Consider the following 17724-nt stretch of genomic DNA (forward strand, 5'->3'; position numbering starts at 1 on the left):
CAGCAGCGTGGAGGGACCTGCTACCACCGAGGGGTAGCGACCCCCAAAGTTTTGGTGGCAGCCCTGGGAGCTGTGTTGGTTGAAGTGCACCGTAGACTAAACCCGGCTCTGCGTCCACACAGCTCCTGGCCTGCTGGGACACCCATCCCCAGGCTGCAAAACAGGCGACTTTAACAGACCACTCGCTCATTCACATCAAACCCTGTTTCCTCGGGCGCGTGCCAAGGCGCTTTTTGTCAGCAAAGGCCAATTTTGGAATCTCACACCCAACTTTCTGACTAGATGGGACACGAAATAGCCCAGGAGTTTTTTTTTTCAGTAACAGATTTTGTTTCCCAAATATCCAAACCAAGATTTGCCCCCAGTTAATCACCTTAGAAAATGTCAGCCCGTGCTGTGAAAGTCTGATTCATGCACTGGCAGCTAAAATCAGAGGCTTACAATGGAAACTGTCTGCGCCTTTCAACCTCTACCCAAGCGCTGAGCAGGTATTTTATCACTCTTTATTGGAAGCAAAATGGAACTTGTGGACCTGGGGCTTACAAGGATCATTAAAAAAAGGATTCACTATAAATTACACTCCGAAAAGAACATCGCTCGTTAATTCAGGGCCCCTCTTCAACGAAGCCCAGCACAATTCATTTCTAAGTAACCAGAATGTCTATTCCCTCCAGGTGGAGATACTCTTCCTAGGCTGAAAAAACAGCTTACACGGAAGAGTGATCCAGGCACATATCCTCCCCCCGATTCATGCGGTAGCACTTCTTTCTGCCATCAGCCCTGGAAATGGCCAGAGCTCATGGCCGCTCTCAGTTCAGTGGCGTCGGCTCCTGCAGTGATATTCATTCCCCCTCGACAGACATGCGCGTTCCCACCATTACCTGTGGCGTGATCTGCTGCTGCATGCCTGCCCTCATGTTGATGCCGACCGGGGAACTGGCTGCAAACTGGTTCAGGATGGCCTGCCGGTTCTGGTGTATCAACTGCAGAGGAGGAGAAATCAGAGACACCTTACCGCTTGGTGCTGGCTCTCTCTGGTGCTGCTGCACGTATTCAGTCCCCCCACAAGCCATTGACTCCCGGTAATGATTCTCCTTCTACCTTTGCTACATCCCTGAGGAAGCCGACTACTTGCTGAAAGGGATGTCTAGTGTTCGTGCTGCTCTTAACAGCTCAGGCACTTATTGGGAGTGGGTGGAACGGCTTTGGCAATTTGTAGGCAGGGGAGGGTGCACAGCCTGCTCACAGCTGTAGGGGCTTAGGGCCCTGGGAACAGAGCTGAGGAAGGTTTCAACAGCTGGAGGGGCTGCGAGACCCGCGGACATTGAAAGTGCCCAGAGGCGACTCCTGGGCAGTGGAACGGATGAGCACGGGACAGGGTGATGGGCTCTGCTACCGGCCCGGGGGGTCCCTAAGCCTCACACAGGAAGCAGGATTTTCCCCAGCCTGATCTAATGGGATTCCCCATAAAACCAGAGCAAACATTCATTCACCTGCTGCTGTCCCTGCAGCCGCTGCTGCAGCTGGAGTCTCAGCTGGTTGGGAGCCGTCGGGGGCCTGTTGAGGGTTTGCCGCGGCTGCATGCCCATGTTGGTGGGGAACGCCCCTCGGGGCGGAGGTACCTGGACGGGCATCGGCCCAAAGGAAGGTTTCTGCCGGACCATGCCCGGGAAGGGGCCGGGGAGGTTGGCGGTGGGAGCGGAGGAGTAAGGCTGGGGATACATGCCGGGCTTCTGATCCATGAGGAGAGGCGGCGTCACTTGCTGGGGCTGGAATCTCTCCGTCAGTGCTTCCAGCCCCCCTCCCTGTCGAGGAAAGGGGAGAGGGGTCAGCAGAGAAGCCCCCGCCTGCGTTTCAGATACACGAGGGCGGCCCTGGCTCCCAAGAGCACCAGCCCCAGATCAAAGCCGCCGGCACCCGCGTCCCTGCTCTCACTTCCACAACCGCTGATCAACCCGAGCGCTGAACCCGGAGACTCCAGGCCCCGTCCCAGACCGCTCGAGCCTCGTCGCAGGGACCACTCCAGGAAGCACCTGCCGGGAGGACGGCTCACCTCTCGCTCCTTGGAGACCCAGGACTTAAGAAAAACCAGAACCCTTTGAAGAAGGGCAAGGACTTTTTGCCTGGATGTGAACTACGGCCAGAAGTTGAGAAGGGCTTGGCTCATGCAGAAGGGGCCTGCTTCTCCAGGCCACCCAGCTTCCACTGCCGGCAGGAGATCACTGGGGCCGAGAGGGAGAGGAGTGTCCGTTGTTCTCCGGAGACACCCGGGTTGGATGCGCTGACCCAGTCACCTCGAGCGTCTCCTCCGTCACCCCTGCTACAACTTGCGAGCAGGGGTGGCCAGAGGGGGTTGCAACAGGGCTCCCCTGTTCCCCGGCAAACCCCAGCTACCACAATGGTCTGAAGAGCTACCAGTGGCTGGAGCAATACCTGTCAGGCTGTTCTCCATCATACCGGGTGACCAAACTGGTCTGCAGTGATTTCAGGATGGAAAAAGTGCCGTACTTTCCTCCTCTGAGCTGTGGTGGGCTCTCCTCAGCCGCAGGATGGGTTTGGGACCAAAAGTATGGCAAACAGTACTACTTGGGTGGGGCTTACAGGTGTGAATGGTGAAGTGAACTGTCCACACAATCCGGCTTTAGCTTTAGGACAGCTAAAGGAAAGGATAATATCCTGTGGCAGAGAGTTCCCCAGGTTCACTAGCACTAAAAAACACCTTTCCCTCAGAGGCGGTGGCAAAGTCCAGAGCGTAGACAAGCTCAGTGCAAGCACTCAGGAGGGGCAAGAGCTAATGAAACAAAAGGACACAAATGGGATGAAGCAGCTGGAACACGCTCGGGCTGGAAACCGGAGGATGAGAGCAGAGAGGTCCTGCACCAACCTCCCAAGAGGAGACGAGCTACCTGGATCCTGAATCCTGCCCCCATAAACATTTATTTCCAGTAAATGTTTCAGAGCATGACATAAGCTGCAGAAAAGCGTCCTCTGGAGCTAGGGGAAAAGCCCAAGACTAGGATTAATGACTCTTGGACGGGAGAGACACTGGGCTTCGATTCCAAGCGTGAAGCTCCCGTCTGAAGGGACCGGGACGACTGACATCCTCACCCAGGGGCAGGCCGGTGTCTCGGAGAGAAGATCGAGAGGCTCGCGCCCTCGCCCAAGGACGCGGAGCGACCGGCGGTTCTTCGGTACCCGCGTGGAACAAGTCAGGAGGGCCCTGGCGGAAAGGGGTCCACGGCGCCAGGTTCAGCAGAGGGGTCAGTGACAGAAAGGGCCGCAGAGGCTGCGAACCCCATAAATGGCCCAAAGCAGCTAGCGATTTTGGACGCCTCAATAGGGCAACAGCATTCACAGGGCAAGAGCTTTCCACCCTCGGGAAGTCCAGCCTCCCGGGAGGCGTCTCAGATTGGTCACCCCACATCACTCATTGCCCACGCAGGCTTGATTCACAATCGAGGCTCAGGCCTCTTAATGGGCCAGTAAAGAGGGACGTGAGCCGCTGTCGGGTTGTCCCAGGGGCTCCATTTTGCACGCCTCAAGGACACCGCATCCCTTGCCTTCGGGATCCTGGACCTGTCCGCAGATGGGAAGGAGGAGCTCACCCCATTTTAGCCCTCTTTTGAGAGTGCTTCAGTTCAAGCCTGTGGGGACTGGAAAAATAAACAGCTGCAAGACCGTCCCAAGCAAACTACTTCACTCCTTCTCTGTCTTTGCTCCTTCCATCTTTCCTCCAAATCAGACATTTGTCACGCCGGGCTCCTCCTCGCTATTTGTGACAGCCTGACATGCTCTTGCGGGCCCCGGTCCTGCCTTTGGGCACGCAGGGGTGGATCCCTGCCTTCAGGTGGGAGCCCCTGGGGGCTGACATCAAACAGCTCTGCCCACGCTGGTCTCAGGGCAGGATCGGGGCCACTGCACTCTCTCAATAAAAAGCCAATGCTGGAATCAAATCACTGGCCCGTAGTTGAAAACGGAGATGGGAGGACTGCTGCGACGGGAGCCGATCTTGGCAGGAAAGGCAGCTGCTGGCTACGCAATCTGTAGCATAACCGAGGCTCAGGAATCCGCGCTCGCGAGGTGCCAGCTGGAGCTCCCTTCCGCGCTCTCGTCCCAAAGCAAGGTGAGGCAGCACGAGAGCCTGCCAGCGTTTCCCCGCTCACTGCAACGCGAGCAGCCAAGGACGTAGGAGCTCAGGCGCCTCTGAATGGCCAATGCTTCCCAGGGGAGATCACGTTTTCAAAGCAGGGAGCTTGCTATCTCTATCATGGGCTTCGCTCCCAACCTGCTGGCAGCACCCCTGGAGAGCACCATGGTATTAAGCAATCTCTAAACCTCAGGAGCTCTTTTACTGGCATCCATATCTGGCCCGCAAGCACCAGATGTTGGAAACCCTCCTTGGAACCCGGTCCCAGGCCTCAGCCTTCAGCCAGGGACACAACCCCCCACCAGACCCCAGTGGAGCTACCTGGACCAGCTTGTCAATCCCCAGCGCTCGATCCAGCTCTGCCAGCTCTGTCTCGTCCTTGCCGCTCAGGAAGGACACGAGCTGCTCGAGGAGGGCTTTCTCGTCGTTTCGGCCCTCGGGCGTCGTGGGAGGGCACAGCAGCTCGTCCAGCTGGGAAGTGATGCACTGGCTGCAGGGACGACAAGGCAGGCGAAGATGTTAGAGGCATTTCCCGTGAGGGAACAGCATTACTCTTGCTTTTGCCCTGCACTTTCTGAACACCGGACACCTATTTGCTCCGTGGCGTAGCATACAAACCCGATGCTGCATCTGCAAGGCACCGGGGGTAAAATCTGCCTATGCCCATGCCCTACTGCACAGCCTAGGGACCAGTCAAGCCCAATTCAAGACCACTATGAACAGAGCAAGGGCAGAGATTCAGGGAGGTTTCGCTAGGTTTTGCTTTTGCAAACATCTCCCCTGTTTTCTGGGAAAAACGACGGGAAACAAAAAAGCCAGAGAGGCTTGGGGAAGGCTGGAACAGCTGGAATGGAAGCAGCTGAAAGCAAAGGGAACCCTTTAGCCGCAGAAATCAAAATCCCGAGGAGCTCTCTCAACAGGCTTTGGGATTAAGATTAATATGCAACGAGAGACGTTCCAATGACGTGACTAATTGGAGTCAATGGGATTTGCTGCGATGGAGCGAGCCACGGCACATCATGCTTACAGAAAAGCACAAAGGGGAGAAGCCGAACATGCCAGCAGTTCCCAAGAAGCAGACATGTTGATCCTGTTAGCTCCAGATGAAGACCAGATGTAAGCTAAGCAACTGCAGCCAATCTGACTGGGAGCGCCGCAGCCAACGCACGCAGTTGAATCCAGGGAAAAGGCAAGGCTTCGGGCTTTCTGCAATTTCAGTGTAGGAACAAGGGAGGGTGAGATGGGAAGTGGGGCTTGTTCCAGTCTGTGCCGCTTGTGCCTCTGTTACCACCAAGAAATCAAAGCTAAAATGCTAGTCCCTAGGCTCTGTCCATGCCAATGCTCCGTCGTCTCTGCTCAGCCTGCCCAAGGCACCAGGAGAAAGAGGGTGAGTCCGCGTTAAACCATGGGCTGGGACAGAAATCGTGTCTGCCCTTGACCCTGCTGGTGCCAGTGGAAGTCACACGGAGATCAAGGTGACAGCAGAGCCAGGAGGTAGGACGTAAGCCAGGGGTGGCCAACCTGCATGGGCAGTCCCTGTGTGTGGCACGCGACAGACTGGGGAGGGGACAGGCAGCTGAGCGGCAGACTGGGCAGGGAGCAGAAAGCAGAGCAGCAGATCGGGCAGGGAACGTGGATCAACAGATCGGCTCTCAGAGGGGGCACGGGGCTCACCTGTGGCATGCCTGCCAAGAAGGACGACCCCCACAGGACTAAACGGCTGTTTACTCTTGACTCCCATGCTTCCTTCTCTGCATCGATATCTAGATCCCACCCATCACGGGCTTCCTTCCCACCCACACCCTGGGCCATATGCTCAAGGGATCCGCTGATGCTGAGGCTCTGACGCCAGATTGCTGAGGCAAGCTTCCAATCAGATCAGCAAGGAGCTCGCTCCTTTGACCCTGATCTCATCAGTCACGCGTGGGTCGCGTGTGGAAGGTGCTCTCTGAGGCCACGGGGGCCAGGCGCTTGCTTAGAAATGAACACCGCGATGCTGCACAATCTGGGTAACCGGTAACGGCGTATCCGCAAGCCAGGCCTAGCCTGCAGGTAGCGCACTTGGCACCCACACGTTACGGCTTACATGTATTAGGGTTGCATCTACTGACCTCAGCTGAGTGCACTGTAACTTGCACTGGATAAAAGCAATGAGGGAGAGGTTCTGCCCTGAAGAGCTCACAGGGTAAAGACAGTGGAGAGAAAGTGGCCTTGACAGACAGGGAGGAAGCACAGAGATGGCCAGACCCACCCATGGTCACGCAGTGAGTCTGGCCCAGAGCCGGGACCTGAACCCGGATCCCTGAATCCCCCCGTTTCCCTTTCCAGACTGATTTTCAAGCCTGCTGAAAAGTGCCCCTGCATCAGGGAGCTATCCCACAGGTCGCAGGTTGGCTTTCTGAAGCATGGTGGAGTTTGGCCATGCAGAAAGCCAAGCCCCAGGCTTTGGGGCCTCCACATGCCTCTGAAAATGCAGAGGCCCTGCACGTGGTCCTCACAGGCCGCTGCTCCACTCCAGGAAAACGGCCCGGGATGAGCCTGGCAAAGAGGAAACAGCCAGGCAGAAGCAGAAACTTGTCTGCCTTCCTGCACCTGCCCCACAGGCAGAGAAGAGCTCAGAAAGTCTTCTGCCACAGGCGGGCCAGAGAGGCTGCAAAATGCAAGACCCATAAAACTGCGGGCCCCCATGTGCACCAGGAGGAGAACCTCAATTATCTTCTAATTAACGTATCATGCAGCAGGGAAAGCTCAGCTCATACCACACAACCAATAAACAACCTTTGCACACAATTGCGAATCTGGGCTCTAATGGGACCCATCAATGTGGAAGCTGGAGCATAAGGCAGATTTAAAAGCAGGTCAGACTGGGCTGGTTCGGACCTGGATGGTCCTGTCTTGAGCTGGGGGATGGACAAGAGGGATGCTTGAGGGCCCTGCAGCCCTGCTGGGTTATGTTTCTATGAAGCTACGGCCAGCCAGCCTCAATCAGATCCTATGGTGAGCGGTTTGCTGCCGCCCCACTCGTCTACAGGCCACAGTCCAGGCAGACATTTCAATTTTATGGGGCTGGATGGAAACCACTGGGTTGTTTCCTTGGTCTAGGAAAGCCCACAACAGCACAAGAGCAGCTCAGCACGTCGCGATAACGGGGATCGTCTGCTCATACGAATTAAGGGCTGAAAGGCAGCAAATCTCTCCGTTGTCACCTGCGCTGTTCAAATGCAAGACCATGCTTTGCCTGCCTTCCACGACTCCTGGTCCGGCTGCTTTCACATGGAAGGGGTCTGGCCTCACCGGTACCGAGGACAGCCAGGTCTGTTCCCTGCCAGCACCCCAAGAAGAAGCGGCCCACCTGATCTCAACCCCGTAAGGCCCCCATCACCTAGCCACGGTTACGATGAAACAGCACGTACAGAAATGACAGTGGCTGTGTCTCCATGCTCCCAGGTTGCAGTCTATATTTATAGAGGCTGGGACTCTTAATAACTAGCTTTATTCTGTGGATGGCCTTTGTTCCTGGGGAAAGGCCTCAAATGATGTTTGTCCCATCCCATTATGTCCACAAGTTGCTTTAATGTTCTGCAGTTTATCATCTGCTCCCTTCGGGAGCACAGCGGTGCATTCAGGTGACTTCTCACCTCCCGGCTGCTACTTCTGGTGCCTCCACCATGGATGAAGCACAACAGCAGGGATTTGCATGGCTACCTGCCTACGCTGCCCAGAGACTCTGCCCCAGCAAAAAAGCACCAACCTCCTCTCAAATCAGGGCGAGGATGTGTTTCAGCAGGCAAAACCCCTGCAGCCTTATAACACACACCAGTCGGGGCAGGGCTTTACATGAAAAGACACTGGCAAGCTGTTCTTGGATGCCGAGATGACCCCCTTTTCTTTCATGCTATCTTAATAAGGGTCCGATCTGTCTGGCATTTCCCAGTGTTTTCAGGCCACTTCTCTTATCTGGCTGGTTTTCACGCTGTAAGTAAAGGGCCAGGATGAAGCCTTCTGCACAGGCATCGTTTTCCCCCATACGAGAGCGCAGTTCCTAGCGCCATGTGCCCAACTCTGCGCCCCAGTGGCTCCAGGCAAAAGAAGAAGAGATGGCCAGGACCATCGCATCGCAGCTGACATTTACCCAGCTCCGTTAGCACTCCTGAGGGATTTGGAGTACGAGCGCCGGCTCCAAAACAAGGATTGCCACAGCGACCTTTACCCAGAGACCGACAACGAGCTGTAACCCAGCTCGAAATGCTTCATCAAGAGCCTGTTTATTTTAAGATGTCTAAAGCCTCAAGTGGTGTTGTAGAGCTCAGCAGGGAGATGAATCAGGAATTGGAGGGATTCGAGAACACCCGGCGGAGATCAGCCTCGTAGCAAAGGCCCGGGTGCCTGCCGAGGCACGGACGTGGAGCGCTGAGCACGCTCCCTGCCTCGTGGCACTGCCTGCAACAGCAGACTCCGACCCCGCCATTGCACTTGCAGAAGGGCTGATCTTACACATGTCCAGAGAACACGTATCCCCCGTCAGAGCCCACGCGCTGGATAGGGGTCTTGAGTCTGGATAAATAGGCTGGGCTTGGCAAGTGGGGTCGGGTCCCCTCAGTGCCCAGTTCTCCAGCCACCACCACAGCCTGGGCAGCCCAGGTGCGCAGCAGTAAGAGAACTAGTGGCCTGGCTGGATGTGGAGGTGCTGCTTAACGTGAGACAGTTACAACATAGGACCCTATAGAGAGTTACAGCATAGGACCCTATAGGGAGTCCTAGCAAATGTGGAAGGAGCTGCAGGAATGGTGACCAACGCACTCACCCCGTGACTATCGTGTGCTCCCATCAGCGTGTCCCATTTGCTTGTAGTCTCCCACTACAAACACAGAAAGAGTCTGTATGCTCTCTCCATCAGGGATTACTTTTGCTCTCTGTCTTTGCAGGGTGCCATTCCTAGATCCCACCACCGCCCCGTCAGACAGCGAACACTGCTGCTGACTACACAAGTGCCCAGGTTATGCTGCAGAGATGTTACCGTTGACGTGGGTCCCATCGACAGTAAGAAATGACTGAACGTGCTCTCCCCGCACGGTCCTGCACATTAGTGACTGAAGCCTGGTTAAACCACAATTAAGACCTGGAGCTCAAGAACCGGGCTGGGGATCAGCTTTCCTCCAGGCCCAGTGAATGCACCGACGCCAACCTGCCTAAGCAACGCTTAGCAAAACACGCTGCATCGAAGGCAGGGGCTTCTTCTTCAGCACTGAGCATGGGTGTATTGCCTCCTGCTGACTCCAGCGCAAGCCAGCACCACTTACAAAACCAAAGGCAGATTGCTGCCAAGACCCAGGCAGAGAGTCAGGCTGGATCTTTCTGGCTCACCCCCTCCCCACAGTTACAAAGATGAGGGTATCAAAGGCTGCCCTCTCCCACATAATCTAGCCCCGCCACTGCGACTGCATGAATCACTCTGAGACATGAGCCAGAAGAGACTCCAGTTCCCTTTTCTGGCACTCATGTTGGCTGCGTAAAAAAAGGATGGAAACAAGCCTGCCGACCCAATGCACGGAGAGCAGCAGGGCTGCCCAGGCTTTACCTGTTAAAGCATGTAAGAGAGCGCTTGTGGCTTAGGACTGCTGAGATCCAAAATGTGATTTTCAAAATGACTCTGCTTGTTGCCAAATGTGCCCTGTGCACACAAGCAGTGCAATGCAGAGACTGAAAGACGACTTCCCTGGAAGACCGAGTCAGGCTGGTTTCCAGCCCTTCTCTTAACCCTTTAGCTCTTCCAGACAGCAAGAGGACCTTCCGGTCTTCTGAGCTGAAGTCCAAGACCAAGCCGCAGAACTAGTGACCTGCTAGGGTAGGCTGATTCGGGGCAGAGTTAAGGATGTTAGCGATGGAGGTGCGTCTGGATCCTCTAAGAAGCCCTGCAGTCCAGACCTGGCCCAAGGGGCCAAATGAATTTGACACCCCTGCACTCAATGAATTGGAGCCTTTACACATGACATGGTGTCCAGGGTCTGGAATAGACTTCCCCCAGAAGTGGTACAATTATCTACTCTGGATATCTTCAAAAAAACACCTGGACACACACCTTGCTGGGGTCATCTGACCCTAGTAGTCTTTCCTGCCCAAGCGCAGGGAGCCTGGACCCGATGATCTTGTGAGGTCCCTTCCAGCCCCTGACATCTATGACTCTATGAATAACCCCTTCGTGTTCTGGAGATGGATATTTCTGCTCCATCTTACTGGAGTTTTGTGCTCATCGTCTAAGGGTTTATTCAGCAGACATTAATCTCCCTTCATGCCTTTGACAAGACCTTCCCTGGTGAAGAGACCTAGGGTAGGATTCTGTTCTGAACTCAACATTGCTCTTTCAGTGAGATCCTGGGGAACCTGCAGATCAATGCAGAAGAGTCTCCTCCCACGAGCTGCACACGCTGCTCTGGGCAGGAGAGATCTTATGTGGATCCTTTGTGTGGCCAGACACCAATCTTAAAATGAACAGACCAAAGGGCTCATGACCTTTTGGATCCACGATTCCCTGAACAACTGAGAAACAATCCTCCAACAATCCCACAATCCTCTGCTAATTACAGGGAACAGCTGCACTTTGCTCCCTGGGTGACCTCTGGCCACTTTGCAGGTTATGAGGTTATGGACTGATTCTGTCTCGCACGCAGTATGGCGAGCATGGACTATAAAGAGCTACCATCACATGAGCTCATGCACCATGCAATCAATTTGGAGGCTTTACAGGACGGGAAGCGCTGTTCCAAATACCCGAGTCTGTTGGCCAGGTGCGAACATGATAGACAGACTGGAGACTTGACTTCTACTCCTGGCTTTGTGGACCTGCTGTGCAAGATGTTCTGTGCCTCTTCTTCCACTTCCACCCCTTTGCAGATTTAGAAAGTTAGCTCTTCAGGACAGACACTGCTTCTCCTACGTATCTGTGCAGCAGTTAGCACAACGGGGGTCCCAACCTGGGTTGGTTTCCCCTGGTGTTACCAGGAAATAACAGTACCCTGAAAACATAGCGTGTGCTTCCTAGCTTGGGGCTGCTAGGCTCAAACCAGCGCCACCGGTTTATGGCTCTGGCCATTCACAGCACTGGAGAGCAGATTTTCCAAACCCAAGCTACTTACTCTTCTGGTTTGTTCAACGGTCCTCGATTCATGGAGGCCATGGTGTTGTCTGTCCACGGAAGCTGGTCGCCCATTCCTGGCTGCCCAAACTGGTGATCTGGAACTCCCAATTCCAGCTCGGATATTCCTGATTTGGAAAAAGCAAAGGTGGGGGAGACAAAGTGTTACAGAGGAGGAGAGGTCTCGGGGGAAGCTGCACAAGTTTTTCCCTGTTCACCATCCTCTGTGCCCATGTGTGAAATACCTTCTGTGGCTAGGTGAGGGAAGAGAGAGGGAGAAAGTAAAAGAAAGGGGAAAAAAAAACCCTGTTTAGATGAATGGTGGGACAACTGGGAGTCATCTGACAGCCCTTGGTTCACACTGGTGGGTCTCCATTCCCACAAGCATTCAATAGCTCAGTCCGAGCTGCTTGTGTGGACAAGGATGACCACTACCAGAGGATTAAGAAATGGGAGGCTGCTTATCTTACTCAGATACCGTGGTGATGAGCACCGAAGACAGAGAGATGACACAGAAGCCTCAAGCCCCTTGTCCTGCCCCATCAGACCAGGAACCCAGGGTGGGTCAATGATTTGTTCCACGTTGGCTATCAGTATATGAGCACGGCACGCGCACTGTATACGTGCAGAGGACCCAAGCTTTCACCGAAAGCAGCTCGCTCCCCTTGCCCTCCACACCGCCCCACACACCTGCCCAAATCACAACAGCCCACTTTAACTACTGCTGCCCAAATGCATCCACTCTGTTTCTTTGGCAGAGGTGGGCAGGGTTTGCAGGACAGCTACAGTGTGTTGCCATTATGGAATAAGCAGTACAGACAAGGATACTGGTACTCTTGGATTTCAAAGTACATGACACGAGTCTTCAGAAAACAGACGCGGTTGGAGTGTGCGAGACACTCACCGAGGCCTTGAGAGCTCTCGTTCCTAGTGGCAGACGCATCAAGAGGCAGCTCTTTTCAGCCCAGTTACAGCTATCAGATGCAGACAAAATCTTTTGGATAAACACCGATTAGGTGCCACAGTTTCTTCCCCACTCTGTACACACAGTGACCCTGCAAAAAATGCCTCTTCTACTTGAATCTAGGGAAGTTTTCACGTTATTAGCCAGCTAACGGGTTCTTTCTTGTTCCTACCGGAGATTTTGCTTGCGAAAAGGAACCCCCTGCACACGCCTACCAATGCCGTTTGACTTCCGATATCATAGAAACTAATTTTAAAAGGGAAAGGGCTAACTGGAGCAAATTAAATTCAGCAGGTGTTTGAGCCCTAGCCCAGGCCACGCTCCGCCTGAAGACTTGACGGCGTCATCTGACTGGAACCAGGAGGTGATACTGAAGAGTGAACGGCCTCTTGGCTAACCTCACTTCCAAGACCAGTGCAGAAGGAAAGCCGCGATGGGCAAGACCATCCTGGCTCTGCTTCTGGGCACCTGTTTCTATCCCAAATGACTAGCATTTCTAGGGGCTCAAGTATTCACTTTGTCAGGCAGTTACTAAAATAAATGGAAAGTCTTTTTTTTCCCCCGCGTGTTGCTCATCTGCGCCAATTCCTTTCTTCCAGTAAGACGAGATGTGGTATTAAAACCATTAGCGGTTACAGAGATTTGTGTCCTCGTTCAAAACTCCCCACTGAACCTAATCCCGTGCGAGTGTTTTGGCTCATCTTCGGTGGCTGGGGCGTGTAAGAGGGTTGTGAGCCTCCTGCTTGTCAATGGACCCGATCCTTTGCTCAAGCACCAGCTGGCCATGCCTGCACCTCCGGACGCTCCCGACTCAGTCGCCCCATTTGGGGCCGGTGCCACGCAGAGCTGTTATAAACGGTAACTGGACTCCCGTGAAACTAGCCCTGCCATCCGAGCACGCTGCTTGGATCCATCTTGCTGACCTCCTTCAAACACATCCTCCAAAGGGAGGTCTGGGAGGAAAAGGAGGAGGGGGTCCCCGTGCCTGCCTCCCGCTCACGGAGCGTGCCGGGACGGCTATCCTGATCACAGCCACACGTTGGAGACGCGACTCCACCACGGGTTCATTTACTTCTTGCAATTACTGTGCAGAAAGAGAAGAGCCTTAAGGTTGCCTGGCAACAGAAGAAGAAAGGAAGTGCTAGCGCAGCAGCGGGGCCGTTCCAGCTGGGCAAGAGAAAACCCCATGCACAATTGCTTTGCAGCCCAGTTCAGATTCCCCGCAGGCTCGTCTGACACCAACCCCGCTCGTCACTTGTGCTGAAGCTTGGTGGCTTCTCCAAGCCAGGGTGCGGTTCGCGGCTCTTCCCTGTACATGCCCATCAGTGAGACGATGGCTTAGAAATCCAGGTGCCTTCTTCCTGGCCTCCTTCACTAATGCAGCACTAGGCTGCAACGACCTCCTCTCAAGCTGCCTTTGAGGACTGGAAGTGCCAACCTCATTTCACTTGCAAGCCAAGGCGAGTCCCTGCATAGCGCTCCAGACAAGGAAAGCTAGTGCAAAATGCTACCCGACAAGCCGGTCCCTGGATTGTGTGTGAAGCTGGTCTTAGGCACCTACTGACTTCAAAAGCAGACAAGGACCCTCGCAGAGACAAGCTCAGAGGTGCTTCAGAGCACAAGGAGTAACACTCCTCCTTTAACTGCAGCAAGGCAAATTTAGGTTGGAGATTAGGAAGAACTTCCTTGCTCTGCAGGTGTTTCAGCACCGTAACAGATGCTCGAGAGGCTGTGGAGTCTCCATCCTTGGACGTTTTCAAGAGCTGGAAAAACGCTTGGCTGGGATGGCTCAGATAGAGCCGGTCCTGCCTTGGGGCTGGACCAGACGGACTCCCGAGGACCCTTCCAGCCCTACTTCTCTACATTTCCAAACCTTTACTATCTTCTGGCCAGGCAGTGGAAAGCAGCATGGTCAGATAAACCATGGGTGAGATTTAAGGCTCTGTACCGGACTCCCTGGGGATCAATACATTTAGTAACGAACATTTCTGAGTCTAGGTCCAAACCCGCAGATCTCACTTGCCTTTGGTGTCAGAGACAGGACACTGGACCATATGGCCTGATTCAGTCTGGCAACTCCTCCTTTCTCAGGCTGAGATGAGCAATCCTGGACTGGCGACTGCCTGTGATCTCCTTCCCTGCTGTTGGCCTGCCGTTACAGCACTTCCCCTCCTTTTTGGAGGACAAAACAAACCGGTCCTGCCCAGCCACAGCATAGCCCAGCAAGCGGGAATACCGAGATCTCTACCACCATGTCATTAAGTCCTGCCTCGCCCCCTGTGCGTTATAGTCTAATTTACAACCTGTGTTGAAATCTTTGCCCCTGCAGATTTCATCCACGTTCTTACAAGCTTCTGGGCAGAGCATAGCCAAAGCCAGCTGCTAGCCCCACCAGCTCTCAAAAGCAGCTTATTCATACCAAGTTGTATGCAAAGGTGGTCTAGCCCAGCGATTCTCAACCGGGGATGCTGAGATCCTTTGAAGGGTGCTACAGGGTGGGAGGAGGTACATACAGGCCTGTCCCTGCCTGGTCATTCCTCCTTCCCAACCAACCTGCCTGGTCCCTGTGCTGGGTAGGAAGCACCGTAATGAATACATTCACTTTTCCAGTGGGATGTTCCTCATTTCACAAGACTTACGGAGGGGGCCTGGGGTCTAAAAAGGTAAACCGCTGGTCTGGACTAATGCCCAGAGGAACCTTCCCCCTTGCATTTGCTGTGCTGCAGTCATGGCTGTACCTTGGACCAGATCTTTCTAGGCACAAGTGAAGGCAAAGAACATTATTTTTATATGAAATAATGCAGATTAAAACAAAAAAAGGCAGAGCCTGAAAGCCAATTGCCTCTGAAAACCAGTCAGCGTATGGGGGGCACCAGAGCTGTCGGGTTATTTCAGATTAAGGAAGTGAATTGAATTCCTATATTCCAACCCCTGTAAGCTGTGATTCTTCACTGAGCAAGCAGAGCAATGAGAAGGGGCGGATATGCAGGGGTGCACACCTGTTTCCAGATACTGCACTGCAGGCAAGAAAGGCCTCATCCTTGCATATGCCCCTGTCTGTAGATAAAAGGGCAGGACCGTGTTGCCTTGTGCAGCTCATCCCGTGCCATCCTTGAAACACTTCATTTATTCACACACTGCACAGCCGCAAATGAGACCCGCACTTTCTTTGGGGGAGAGCAGAATGAAGAAAAGAAAGATCTCTCCCGTTAACTAAACTGCTCCAGATCAGTCTCCTCATTTAAGACCCTGACCCTAAGTTTTGAACGCTAGTTTTCAGGCAAAAGGTGAGTGTTGGTATGTGAATAAATAAGGTCATTTCTTAAAATACATGCCCTGCCCCACCAGCATGAAATCCAGACACAAGGTCTAGGCCCCACCTGACTCCCACTCATGTCATCAACAGCTGCTCGGCGCTGTGGGGTTTGGACCAATTTGGGTGATCTCTGCTATGCTTTCGTACCGGTAGACCCCCCAGAAGTGGCTGGTGCAAGCTGCCAGGAAAGAGCAGGCCCAGATCCGTGGTTCCCTGTGGGAGTACGTACCTGTGTCGGGCTGGAAGGGGGTTGGTCCAGTTACTGTCCCCCTGCCCTGCTCCGACAGGACCCCGAAATGAGGACTGTTGCCGTTCGTTGCAGGAAAAGGAGCTGGCCTGAGCTGAGGTGGCTCCACGGGGCCGCAGAACTCAAATGGAGACCGACCAGCCTGCATGCCCTGCCCGCTGTTAATAGCTAGAGAGCCATTAAATAATAAATAAGTACAACTCAGACAGCTACCAAGGGCTCATCGCAACATTGCCAGTGCTCGACAGATTCATTGCCCTGCCAGGAAAGGAGCTGACATCAATAACTTTGGAGGGCGAGAGGGGGATTAACAGGGGAACGGCGTGCTTATGGCACTCGGGAGCAGTGACTGCTGGCTGCAACTCCGTCACTCGGAGGTCATCCAGGCAATCATGCCTCAGAGCGCAAGCAATAACCGGCTGCGCCCAGGGCAGAAAAGCCACCGATCGGCACTGGACAGTGACCTGGCTCTGCCTTACTCCTTGTGAGAAAGCAGATCGTGCGAGCTGCCATCATTAGAGGAGTGGAGAGGAAGGGGCCACTGCCCCAGGATAAACGGCCTGTGTGCACGCTCTTACTCCATGGTAAATGAGAGGTAATTCAACACGCCTTCATCAGGAGGTGACCGTGAAGTACGAGCATACGCACGGGCAGTTATGCTGGGGCAACTATAACGTTACATAGCCGTGACCTGCTTGTAGCCCAGGGGAACAGTAAACGCAGGGTATGCAGAAGGCAGCTGGACCTGCCTGGAGCTTTGTGCCTACTGGTTACAGAGCAAGAAACAGGCATGTTCTGAACCCCCAGGAATCACTCTCCAAACTTCCCGTCGCTACAGCTGATCATTAAAGCGGAGGTGCAGAGATTCGCACAGAGCCGGGGGACTCCAGTGCTGATGGCCTGCAGCACGGGGATGACTTTCACCTACCGTCCGCCAGAGGTCTCTGCCCCCTTCTCAGCGGGGGTTTAATGGAGCAGGACTGCAAAGAGGTCCCACGTGCCTTTATTTTTATGGTGCCTGCCAGCCTGGAACGAGCATCCAGCCTCCTGACACTGAGCGTCGAGACTGGGAGAACGTTAAGCCATTTGAAAAGAAACCAGGATGAAGAAATTGCGTTGGTCGCGTGCAGAATCCAGATGCGAGACGTATCCCACTCGACGGGGAAAAGCCGGGTGCTGCTGCAGGTACTGCCAGCCCCTCCTTGAGTGTCTCCCCCTTGTTCAGAGGGTGAGGAGGGGGAGACTTCTTCAGGGCAACTGAAGAGGCCTTAATTGAGCCCTCTGAACTGCCAAATCTTTGCATTTCCTTTGCCAAGCCCTTGGGTTGAATGTCACCTCTGCACATGGGGCCAATGCAAAGACCAGGCAGCTGCATGTTACTCTCTGCCAGTCTAACGATCTGGCATCGCTCCCCGGTCATGGGTTACCCATCCAGTTTAACCCAACTGCACCAACCTGAACAAACTGGCTTCTTCCCAGGCATTCGGCTCTGAACTAGCTATTCTTGCTGGCTAATGTTCCTTCTCGTACAGTGGGGTCACGGCTGGAGTTTCAAGAGCGTAACCGGGCTTGCTCCCGCTGCAGATTGTGCTATAAACCTACTCCCTGCCCCTGCCGATCTCAGTTGAACTCCCCTCTGGTATAAGGTTCCCTTGCGTCCCACAGGCAGTAAGGCCCATTACAATCACACTCATCGTGTCACTGCATTATGGATGCCCCTAATACGCAGGTCCCTGAAGGTGCTGTCCGTTTCGGCCTTCCAACGGGAGAGCAAATAATAGGTTTGAGTGATAAGCTGCCGTCTGATCTTTAGCTGTGAATTCAGCAGGGTGGGGAAGGGACAACGGGTCAGTGGTTACAATTACAGAGCTGACAGCTCCTTTTCACACACCCAGATATCCTCTATTGTGGAGCTGTG

The 17724-nt window shown here is 54.1% G+C and overlaps 1 protein-coding gene across 12 annotated transcripts in view; it reads right to left on the minus strand.

Annotated features, from left to right (window-relative positions):
- NCOA1 (nuclear receptor coactivator 1) overlaps window positions 1-17724 on the minus strand; it is a 280613-nt gene that overhangs the window by 20271 nt on the left and 242618 nt on the right. For all 12 annotated transcript variants that reach the window (XM_019483798.2, XM_019483805.2, XM_019483804.2 and 9 more), the window contains 4 exons: window positions 11281-11407; window positions 4469-4637; window positions 1494-1805; window positions 882-983 (listed from right to left, as the gene is read on the minus strand). In XM_019483798.2, the coding sequence (XP_019339343.2) occupies window positions 882-983; window positions 1494-1805; window positions 4469-4637; window positions 11281-11407 (710 nt within the window). The remainder of the gene's footprint in view (window positions 1-881; window positions 984-1493; window positions 1806-4468; window positions 4638-11280; window positions 11408-17724) is intronic.

Source organism: Alligator mississippiensis, chromosome 1, assembly GCF_030867095.1.
Source record: "Alligator mississippiensis isolate rAllMis1 chromosome 1, rAllMis1, whole genome shotgun sequence".
In the NCBI taxonomy this organism is placed as follows: Eukaryota; Metazoa; Chordata; order Crocodylia; family Alligatoridae; genus Alligator; species Alligator mississippiensis.